A 12094-nucleotide genomic window follows, 5' to 3' on the forward strand; every position below is an offset into this window, starting at 1 on the left:
GGCTTAGGTGCATTAGGGACTTTTTCACCTTCCCCACAGCAGGTTCAAGAAGGGCTCTGTTTATGCATGGCATGAACGGCAGGAGGCCATATATCGCAACTCATTATTTAAGTGTAGGGTGGATGTCCACTGCAGATACTCCATAGGAAAGGCATACAGTGACCAGATAAATGGCTTGTAAAAGGACTTAAAAAGAGGTGTTTGTTAAAGGAACGAACAGGTGGTGGTTGGGGACTACTATGATTGGTACGGCAGGGAGCCAACCCCCTATTCTTATAGCCCATTTTAACCCTCCTACGAGAGGAGTGGATAGTAAGGTCCCAGCAATGGATTTGCTGGAGGGACCTGGATGAAAAAAGAGGGGAAGCTGGTGGAAGCCCCCCCAGTATGGTAGGGTCCTGGCAATAAATTTGTTGGAGGGACCTGAAAGGAAAAAGAAGGGGAGCTGGTAAAAGCCTCACGGGCAATTATGGAATAAGCACAGGATTACCTGCACTCTATACTTTTATCTGTTGGGTAGTCCCAGACCTCTAATAATAAAGTTGTGGCCTGATTAAACGCATGTTAAATGTCTCCTGTCCTTCTTTCAGCATAGCCAGACAATGAGTCAGCATTAACTCTGAATTGGGTTGTATCATAATCCCAACTCTGTACCTAGTTCTGGGAGAATTCAGTTTCCTTAAAAAAAAAATCATTCATATTCTATTATACATTATTTAAATGTATGAAATATCTCCAATTTCTTCATTCCAAGTTTTCAAAAAATGATATAATTTAACAATAACTGGGTATGTTTTAGATCAGTCCCAGGCTATATAACAGATGTGTGTTTAAGGCATATAGTAAATGCATTAGAAATACTTAAGAAAGAGCCTAATGAACAATAAATACACTAACCATTTATTAGGCTTTAAAATTTCAGTCCTTTGAACAGTGTTTATTTTAAATTTTGAAGATCACATACGTTGTGGCTAATTGCTTGCAATACCTCTATTCCCCTCATAACACTAATTTATTGATAATTACAGAAAAATATCTTAGAAAAGATTTACTTTTACACTTGCTTTGGAGAGAACTGATGATCAAAGTTGAAAACAAAGAGTTAGGAACAACATTATTTCCAATATGAAAACTTTTAGGTTTGTTTTTTTTTTTAAATAAAGTGCGCCTATAAAGGAAAGATAAGCCACATTTTCTATTGCAGATTACTGCCTGAAGCAGTTGCTAACTTTAGTTTTCATTTTCATTGTGAATTTAAAATCCCCCTTTGTTCAGTTGCATCCAACTCGCTAAAACAGCCTCTATTTGTCATAAAATACTACTTTTTCTGCTCATTTATATCTTTCAATAATAAAATGAATTAAGAAATTAATATATAAATGTTCTCCTGAGCTGAAACTTTACACAAAGTCCAGAGTACATCAAACTGTCATTTTATAAAATCAATGAAAAATGATATTTGGAATGGAAATTGCAATTCAACCACAACTACAGCAGCATGAAAACACTGCAATAATATCAATGAGCTGCAATGTGGTATGTTTATCATTAGATAATCACAGCCCTAGAGGATTAGAGGCACTCAGCTGAACCTTGTGCCTCATAACACACTTGGGGTGTCATTATCTCATGATAACCCTACTCCCTGTCAAGTCTTATTGCTTAATTAGGGGGTTACGAAGGTGATAACAAGACTTAAAGAAATTGGATGAACAGCACATAAGATGAATGATACCTTAATTAACTTAAATCTAGCTGCTGAAAGATACACTATCAACAAATGCATATAATCAGTTACAGTGAGCATGCACTATATTTTAGAGGAATGGGGTAAAAGCTGAGAGAGATATCTGAGAAATCTAGACACATTTAGTGTCTGACTTTCATTTGCCAGATTTCATAATATTTTATGATTGGTAATTCAAATGGGGCATTTAGACTAAATAACAGCATATGTAAAATGTTAAAAAATTGGAAGTCAATATGAAATTTAGTTTTGACCTTAAGATACCAGGCTCACAGGAGAATGAACCATCATAATCCCAATACAGAATTTAAGTATCTAATATGCAAGTTATCTGATCAATAGCACCCAAGATTTTAACAAACTTCTCTTTTCCCTCAAAGGTAGTAATAGTATGCTGCTTTATTTCATTTTCAATTATGGCTTAGAAATGGGAAAATGTTTTTAAAAAGAGTTCTTTAAAAATAAAGATCTCTAAGCTCTATAAAAGCTATCATGGAATGTTTGACTATAGTTCTTTTGTTCTGTCTTGTAAACAGCTACTATATTTGCAGATGGAACACAGTCACAGATCTGGTACACTCAGAACTGCTTTCCAATTCACTGTGAAACATCAATTATCTTTATCAAATAACAGTATCTCATCTCAGTCTATTATCAAGATGGAGTCTTATTTTAGCTGGACTGCAGCTCTATCTGTATATCAAGGCTGGCCGCAGTGGCAGAGAGTGAGTGAAAGGCTGTGAAATAATCAATAATCATCATCAAATTGTGGTCGACAGGTTGTGAGGATGGAAGTTTTTGTTGAAACCTCAACCTTTTTTGGGCGGATGATAAGGCTTAACCTTTGCAGTACCTGATAATTCAGTCAGAGGAAGCCCTGTATACACTTAAGAGGTTTCACAGTTCCAAAACAACAACAACAACAACAACATAATCTACTGAAATACTCCGGTTTAAGTGGGATACCAATTTCATATCATCAAACACCATCTTTTCCTCACTGAACAACTGGGAGGACAAAGTACTGCACTGAACATATTTTACGGTACATGGTAAACATACTACTGTACTCCAAGAGTTCAAAGCATCACATTGGTGAAGGCTACATCTACACTATCAACTAGGGGTGTGAGTCCCCTGCTCAGATAAAATATACTTGTGCTTGTACTAGTAGTGTAACTGTGATAGCACAGGTATTGGGAGTGGAGGCACAGCTTGGCCATGCCGAGTATGTACATAGGCTTTCAGGTAAGTTTGTATTCGGCTAAGCCAGGGGTCAGCAACCTATGACACGCGTGCCAAAGATGGCACGCGAGCCAATTTTTAACAGCACACTGCTGCCTGCTGGGACTCCAGCGTGCCATTAAAAATCCTGCCCAGCCCAGCCCGCTCTCCTGTGCCCTCTGTTTCCCCCATGGGGGCAGGGAGCAGAAGCATAGGTGTGCGCACGGGGTGGGCAAATGGCTCCACTCTCAAGCTGCAGAGTCCGCGCTCCCAGGCCGGAGCACCCGGCTGAGAGCAGCAGGCTGCCAGCCCCTTCCCTGGATCCCTGCCGCCGTGCCCGCAGAACGCTGGGGGTCAGGACTGCGTGCTCCCGCGGGGAAGTGTTTGGCTCCACGGGGAGGCAGACACGCTCCCCGCTCATTCAGAGTCCTGCCGCCACATGCGCAGCACTCTGAGGGGCGGGGCTGCACGCTCCCGTGGAGCAGCGTATCTAGCTCTGCTTGGAGCCTCATGGTAAGGGGTCTGGGGTTGGGGGGGTTGGATATGGGGAAAGAGGGCAGGGTGGGTTGGATAGTGGGTGGGATCCTGGGTGGGGTGGTTAGGGGTGGGGGTGGGGTCTCTGGAGGGGGCAGTCATGGAGTGGGAGGGGTTGGATGGGGCATGGGAGTCCTGGGGTCTGTCAGGAGGTGGGGGTGAATAGTGGTCAGGGGACAGAGAGCAAGGAGGGTCCTGAGGAGACACTTAGGGTGGGAGGGGTCTCTGGAGGGAGTGATCAGGGGACAAGGAGCTGTGGGGGTTGGATGAGTCGGGAGTTCTGGGGGTCCTGTTAGGAGGCAGGGATGTGGAGAGGGGTTGGGGCAGGCAGGGAGCAGGGGGGGTTGTATGGGTTGGGAGTTCTGGGGGTCCTGTCAGGGAAGCAGGGGGCAGTTGGATAGGCATGGGAATTCTGGGGGTCTGTCTGGGGGCGGGAGTGTGGATAAGGGTCAGGACAGTCAGGGAACAGGTAGGGGGTAGGGTCCTAGGGGGAAGTCTGGGGACAAGGAGCAGGGAGGCTTAAATATGGGATGGGATCCTGGGGGGCAGATAGCGGGTGGGGTCCGTGGAAGGGGTATTCAGGGGCCAAGGAGAGGGGGGGTTCAAGGTTCCGAGGGGTGCAGTCACCCAGCCCTCTGCCCTGAGCTCTGACCCTCCCCCCCGACACACTCAGCCCTCTGCCCTGAGCCCTGCACCCCCACATCCCCCCAGGTCCCTGCCCTGAGCCCTGTATCTTCCTCATACATACCCAGCCCTCTGCTTGACTCCTTCACCCTCCCTCATGACCCCAGCCCTGACTCTGGCACCCTCACACATACCCAGCCCCCCCTCTGCCCTGACACCTGCACATCCCTCACATGCCCTCAGCCCTGACTCTTGTACCCCCCCACTTTCCCAGCCCCCCTACCCAATGCACCCCCCACATCACCACCCCACCCTGAGCACCAAACAGGAGCTCCTGCAACCCCCCCACCCCGCACATTCCCACCTGCACCCCTCGCATCAAATGGGAGCTGCCCAGGTAAGTGCCCTACACCCAAACCTACTGCCCCAACCCGGAGCCCCCTCCCTCATTATAGCTCCTGGCCAGACCCTTCACCCCAGCCCTGTGCTCAGTCCACTCCCATCCTCAGCTCAGTGCAGAGAGAGGAAGAGAATGGGCCAGAACCAGGGAGAAGGCAGGTACCCACTGTATGTAGCGCGAGAATGTGTACATAAGCCAAGAAATCACACTCCTAGCACAGACAGCCTAAAGGTCAACTCAGAAGGGAAACTGCATGTATAACAATGAGTGGAACTTGGGAAATAATGCAAAATATTTTCAGCAAATATTAATTTAAATATTTAGATGAATTCATTTCAGCCATGTTTTTGCCCCTTTTAAGTTTGCTTTCACTGGAAAAAGTGTTTGGGGAAAGTGACTATCAAAGTCACATGCACAAATACTAGCAAAATCTGAATTCTCACGTGCAATTATCTGAACTAGAAGTGTTTGTGTGCGCTCATGTAGTTAGGAAATGGAAACAGAATAGGTGATTTATTGGGGCAATCTCAACGAAGAGAACTCATATTTTAAATATTTACAATCAATACATTCAAAAAGACATGAGAAAAATAATTCCAAGTTATGAGTGCCTTCAAGGAAGTTATTAAAATCCAAAATTTGCTGTTGTGAGTTATTTGCTCAGATCACACAATCTCTTAATTGCTTTTATTAAGCATTTCCTACATAAATAAGATAGAAAGCCATTGTAAATCATCACGAAATCCTAGAAGAGTTGTTAATAACTATCTTACTAAAACCATAAAAAAATAACGACAAACACTATTTAACTACTGTTTTCATGGAATTTTATTAAGAACGAATTTAATCACAAAATTCCTAGAATTAAAAAAATGTGCTTATAAATTTAAGATCTTTCCTTGTTGATTTATGTAGAAGTGACACACATGTATGACTAAAAAGAAGCTTTTCAAAGTTAATGTGAATAACAGACTTGTCTCAATCCTGCAGTATATTGGGGCTAATTAAAAATGCAGCCCTAACACATGAGAATTCTGCCCCAGAAAGATTCCCTCTCATAAAAGGAATCCTCTGGTGACTTAGAGATATGAGGATGGCCAAAATGTTGCTCATGAGCTGCATGTGGCTCTTTTACAGTTAAAGTGTGGCTCCAAGCACCCCCATGCTCCCCTATTCTCCATCTACCAGACTCAGAAAGCTCGGGGCTTCTGCCAGAGATGACTAGTGTCTGCTGAGACTGGAGGAGGGAGCAAAATTTAAAGGTTCGCCCCCCCCATAGCTTGAATCACACACTCCCTCTTTCTCTCAGTGGCCCCTCCCTTCAGCTCCTAGGCATTAGCTCCACATGGAGAGGCAAGGGCAGACAGGTGGGAGCTGCAGGGAGGAGCCGCTGCTTTATCTCCTTGGGGAGAAACAGCAAACAAAAGCAGTGGTTCTCCTTGCAGCTCCCAGGTGTTTGCTGCTGCCTCTACCCAAGGCACAGCTCCCAGTCTGTCGATCCAGCAGATGCCATGCAGGGAGGGGCACTGGTGGCACAATTTGACCGAGCGGGGCAGCAAACTCTGGCAAAAATCTGGGTGGCCCCAGATCCCACATCATCTCTGGCTTCTGCCCAGCCAGGAGGAGGGTCTTGGGGCTTCAGCCCTGCAGGGCAGGAGGTGCCTGATGGGGCTTCAGTCCCACAGGGCCCAGCTGCAGCCCCAAGCCCAGGCAAGAGAATTCCAGCTCTTGAACTTCTGAAGATTGTTGTATGCACCTTGGAGGGTCTGTAAGTTTAGCCAGCCCGAGCTATGACAACAGCTCCTACACCACTACTTTCCAAATCTTCTGGCATTGGGCCATGGTCAGGACATCCCTTTACTGCTGGAATGACTCCTGGGAACTGCGGGTAAACGGCACAGATTAAGTAAACCTTTAGGCTACCCTAATATGTTCTGGGGGAACAATCACCCAAATTGCCCTAGCATCAGGGGAGCGTAAAGATGGCCTAAAGCCACCTTTGTTTCCTGTCCTCCCTTCAGCTGCACCAAGCACTCTTTACCTGCAGCTCAGGATTGGGTTCTTTGGCATGTTAGCACATCTTACTTAATGCTCAGGATCTGGGCCACAGGGGGTCATGTGTGTGTGTGTTCAGTTGTTTTCGATTTGCAGATTCTCATCTCTAAAATTCTGAATAATTTGGGCTCAGAATATGCAAACAGATTACTTGATAATCTGGGATTTAAAACTGTAATTAACTCTACTCCTTTGGCAGAATAGAAGAGCTACTGCAAGAGTGAAGACTGTTTGTGATGGAGATGGAACTTTTTCAGGGGCTAGCTCTGAACTGTTGAATATACTCTAGAAATAAGAACAACCTCAAATGTCAACCCTTGCCACTCCAAATGCAAAAGCCACAATTTAAAAAAATGCATAATGCTTCACAATGACAACAAAATCCAAGAATTTTAAAAGAGTTGGCCAAAGAGCTCTGTAAATTGTTAATGTGGATTTTTAATAAGTCTTGGAAAATTGGGGAAATTCAAGAGGACTAGAACAAATGGGTGGTTGGGCCAGTATTTAAAAAGATAAACAGGGTGACCTGAATAATTATAAGCTTGACATAAAGCTCAGGCAACATAATGGATGATACAGAACTTGATTAATAACGAATTAATTAATGCCAGTCAACAAGGGTATAGGGAAAATAGATCTTGTCAAACAAATATGAATTCATTTTTTGATGCGATTACAAGTTTAGTCAATAAAAATAATAGCTGTGGTGTAAAGCATTTGACTTGGTTCCACATGACGTTTTGATTAAGAAACTGGAAAATACAAAATTAACATGGCAGACATTAAAACGATTGAAAATTGGATAATTGATATATCTCAAGACAACTAAAAACAGGGAAGCATCGAGTGGATATGTTTCTAGTGGGATACCGTAGGGATTAGTGCTTGGCTCTATTCTAATATTTTGATCAAAGACCTAAAAGAAAATATAAAATCATTATTGATAAAGTTTGCAGATAACGCAAAGATTGGGGAGTGGTAAACAATGAGAACAGGTCACTGCTATAGAGCAATCTGGATTGTTTGATAAGCAGAAAGCAAGCAAAAAATATGCGTTTCAATATAGCCAAATGCAAGGTTATATATCTAGGAACAAAGAAGGTAGCCATACTTACAGGATGAAGCACTTTATCCTGGGAAATAGGAACTCTGGAAGAGACCTGGGGGGTCATGTTGAATAATCAGCAGAACATGAGCTCCCAGTGTGACACTGTGGCTAAAAGGGCTACTGACAATTTTGGATTCATAAACAGAGTAATATCAAGTGGGAGTAGAAATGTTTATATTACCTTTGGATTTAGCAGTGACTGATATTAGACTACTATGTCCAATTCTGGTGTCCACACTTCAAGAAGGATGTTGATAAATTGGACAGGGTTCAGAGAAGTGTGTTGAGAATGATAAAGGATTGGAAAACATGCTTTGTAGGGAAAGCCTCCAGGAGCTAATCTGTTTAGTTTATCAAAGAGAAGGTTAAGGGATGATTTGATCACAGTCTGTAAGTACTTACATAAGCAACAGAAATTTGATTCTAGAAGATTCTTCAATCTAGCAGTCAAAGGTACAATAGCTGGAAGTTGAAGCTAGACAAATTCAGACTAGAAGAAAGACACACATTTTTAACTGTGAGGGTAATTAACCATTGGAACAATTTACTAAAGGTATCAGTGGATTCTCCATCACTGAACATTTTAAAATGAAGATAGGATGTTTTTCTAAAATATATGTTTTAGTTCAACACAGCTATTGGAATTTACACAGGAATTAATTCAAGGAAGTCTTACAGTCTGTGTTATGAAGGAGGTCAGACTAAATGCTCATAATGGTCCCATTCGCCTTCAAATCTATGAAAATAATCCATAGACCATTTTCCCCCTTGGGAAAGGCACCATATGTAACCAATGCCAGTTAAATTACTTAATGCACCTCTGGATGGTGCACAGATCCCATGTTAACACATGGTGCAAGAGCACAAATAGAATAGAAAACTTAATCTTACAAGGTACTATGGTCCTTTCTGGGAGCTAGTGCTCTACAGAAGGCTTGCTAATCACCTGGGGAGACTGGGCAGGCCCTTACTAACTAAAAGAGAAGTCCATCTTTTAAAATTTCCTAATGACTGTTTGAGCATAATATTTCTTTTAAAATAATTTTGTTACTTTTTTCTGATTCAGACAAAACACTCTTTTTGTACCAAAGCAAAAATTAAGTCAAGACAATAGCAAAACTTGAATAAATGCAATCCTTTTTCAAAATGTTTTTCAAAAAGGTATCTATTCATTTATTCCAGTTTAAACAGCACTAGGTTCAGAATGTGTAGCCTCAAACACTGTACAAATTCCAAACATAACAGAATTGACTACAGGTAAACAATAAATAATCCCTTTTATGGAAAAATATACTATTGTATTCTACAGAAGTGGCCCAACGTACAGCTTATGATAGTGTTAATACACTGGTGGACTATCATAAATTACTACAAAATCAAGTTACAGAGAAAGTACTGGTAATTTTTTTAAAAAGCTGACAGCTAATTAAGTGAAAGGCAAAGTGTTTGTATGACATTTCTATCTATCCCAGTTATTATAGTATCCATCACTCAAGTTTCTACGATTTTGAAAATTGTCTCAGATTAACATCTTCACCAGGTCTCTTTATCTTTTACTCTTCTGAAGTGCCCTTCATTAGGGAAATGTTTCAAAAGTAGTTCTGGTACAACCACATGTACAATTTCATTCTCTTTTTCAAAGATACAGTGTAAGACTTGTAAGCCCCTTTTTCCTTTCAACAAAATAAAATTTTATAGTGTGGTGTTGAACCTTGGTATACAGGATCTGCTAAAACAGAGCACAAGACACAATCTTAAAATTGCTACAACATTTTACTCCACATACAATAAATGTTCTCCAGAAATGTAGCAGTTGTTCTAAGGCTAGATCAGTTGGCTTCCAGAGCTGAGCAGCAATAAGATATTGTGTTTTATTATGAGTGTCATGGAGACGGTGTGAAAAATCAAGAGCCACAGGCAGTAAGCGGCAGTGGGTCAATAATGTTCACAGAGACATTGTGTAGATAATCAACAACAAGGCCCTAGGTTCTCTATGCACTGCAAACAGCTGAAGGGCAAATCAATACAGCCATGGGAAGGACACTACTCTGTTCCACTTCCCACAATACACTATTACCACTGCAGGAAAGCATCCTAAATAAGAAAATAATTCAAAATTTATATACAGCTGACATTAAGCAAAAGGACTGTAAAAATAATACTTAGTTAAAATAAAGAATCTATACTTTTTGTCTAAAATATGCTTAAAAATCTATGTGGCGAAAGAGAAACACGATTAAACAGATCCTCTCTACACTAAATTATAAACAATGACTAGAAGAGAGAAAGTGATGTTTATTTGGAATACTTATGATGTAATACAATAGGGATGCTGACTGCTTTCTAAAAGCAATAAGTATTTTATAGCTAGACACCTGAAATGCATAACAGTTCTAAATTCTAGGTATATGGCTGAAATGTATCAGGTTTTACAAATTTAGGGTCTAACATTTAGTATTTTAAATGTTGTAACCAAATGTTTTAAAAAGTAATGCACAGGAAAATTTTTATTAAATTAATAAATTTATGTATGATATAAAATAACTAATTATTAGAAAGAAAAAGTATAATATTGTAATGCAGATTATTGGTACTATGAGTCAATATTTTACAGGTAGTTTTTATAAATGACACCTAGTTAAATGTGTGACACTAATATTGCAAAATTTTAAGTAAAAAACCCATCGCAAATAAATGTTGATTTATTATTTCTTAAGGAAAAGGTGATTCTCCACATCCATCATTGTATTAATCATTACATGTAATTTCACTGCGTACAACCATCTTTCTCAAAACCTGAATAAAAATATGCTGGAAGGAAAAATGAATACATACAAAATAATTGTTTCTGACTTCAAAGCTGAAGTGCCTCCCTGTTTCCTTCAACCAGACAATAAAATCCTGACCATTAACACCAACCTATTTCACAGAAATCTAATAACTACATCTAGAAGAATATATACAACAGACAGCACGCTGTTCTGTTGTTGAGCATGATTACCAACTATATTATGAAGTGTATGAAAAAATACCTCACTCTTTTGTGCTAAATCTTAAATACAATTTAAGTAAATTAAAAAGAAACAATATACATATGTTATTACAAACAGGGCTTTAGACGGGTGCTTGCTTTAGTATAACTGCATATGAAGGGATGACCGCTTTTACAGTTTTTTTTTAATTGATGATACATGTTTTAAAGTGCAGAGTAAAGTGCTACCATTTTCTTTATGCCTCCTTCATTACCAACACCACAAAGATAAAAAAAGAAAATGCATGCAAAGATTTTTTGAGGATTTCTGATATATTTCTCTCTTATAAAGATCCAGAATTCCTAAATCAATTCTGCTCTGATATACTGTATCCTAGCATGCTGCTGCTGAGAGATAAAAAGAGGAACTGTAATAGCTAATGTCTCCACTCTAAGGTTCTTTTAATTAACTACAGGAAACCAACAGCAAATACACCAAATGAAACTTGTACTTGGAGCTCTGCTATAACAGAGTCCTCAACTTTGAACAGTATTCTTTGGAACACAGCTTGTTACAGCATCATTAAAGGCTTTTTTCCATGTTTGTAAATTATACTGCTTATTAAAATCATCCAGATGGAATTGCTCCCACTGCTAACATAGGATGAGTGGACCTATTGTGAGTGGAATTCTCTGAGACAATCTGGAAAGGGAGGAGTGATCTCTGCACCAGTATCCCCTCCAGCTCTCCTGGGACCCCATGGACACCATGGTGAGTCTTCCTCCACAGGACTTTAAGGGCAGGAATGGATGAATCAAGAGATCAGCATCTACTGTTCAACCATGAGGTATCTATGTGGAAATCTGGGAGTAAGAAGCAACATTAACTCATGCAGAGTCCCCTCCACAGGCATTCTTACACAAGACAATGATGAAATGGCTCCTTCAGTAGCCAGACTGTCAAGGCAACAGAAGCCAGTGAAAGAGCCTCAAGAAGGGGCATACGCAAGACGTCTACTGTCTCAGCAGATCAAGAATTACTCTCTTTAACTGGGCCTGGAAGACTAGAGAATATTTCCTTTTATCCTCTCCACAGCTACCTTATCCCCTGCTACAGAGGATGTCGTGAGCCTCACAGAGTTTTCTGGCCTCTCTCTGCCAACGTCTCCACAGAAGACGGTGGTCCCCGCTTAGTATTTGTAGACGCACATTAAATACCTATTGTGCAAGCAGCTCCCAGCGGCCATCACAGTTTAACTGAGCTTTGTTTTAGTCACTTGATCTCAAAAATGGTAGTTTTCTTCCCAAAATATTCTTTGAGTTTGCTCTTACAAGGTTTACCAAAACCAGATTTAGATTTGTATCCAGTCAGAAAGGGAATTTATTCTGTGAAAAAGGTGGAAATCCAAAGTAGAATAGATTGATGTTTGC

The 12094-nt window shown here is 40.9% G+C and overlaps 1 protein-coding gene across 5 annotated transcripts in view; it reads right to left on the reverse strand.

The window, feature by feature from the left end:
• Nucleotides 1–12094, reverse strand: part of WDR7 (WD repeat domain 7) — a 351772-nt gene that overhangs the window by 41833 nt on the left and 297845 nt on the right. The window contains exons 27-28 of one of the 5 annotated variants that reach the window (XR_004001091.1): nucleotides 8095–8182; nucleotides 6331–6411 (exon numbers count right to left, since the gene is read on the reverse strand). The exons of 2 other annotated variants lie outside the window; for them this stretch is intronic. Coding sequence is in view for 2 of the 3 variants with exons in the window: in XM_030568069.1 (XP_030423929.1) it covers nucleotides 6304–6411 (108 nt within the window). In the remaining variant the exon portion in view is untranslated. Of the gene's footprint in view, nucleotides 1–5420; nucleotides 6412–8027; nucleotides 8183–12094 lie in introns of those variants that run through there. 2 more of the 5 variants (XM_030568069.1, XM_030568070.1) reach the window with 2 other exon arrangements.

The sequence above is a fragment of the Gopherus evgoodei genome, chromosome 6 (genome assembly GCF_007399415.2).
Source record: "Gopherus evgoodei ecotype Sinaloan lineage chromosome 6, rGopEvg1_v1.p, whole genome shotgun sequence".
Taxonomy (NCBI): Eukaryota; Metazoa; Chordata; order Testudines; family Testudinidae; genus Gopherus; species Gopherus evgoodei.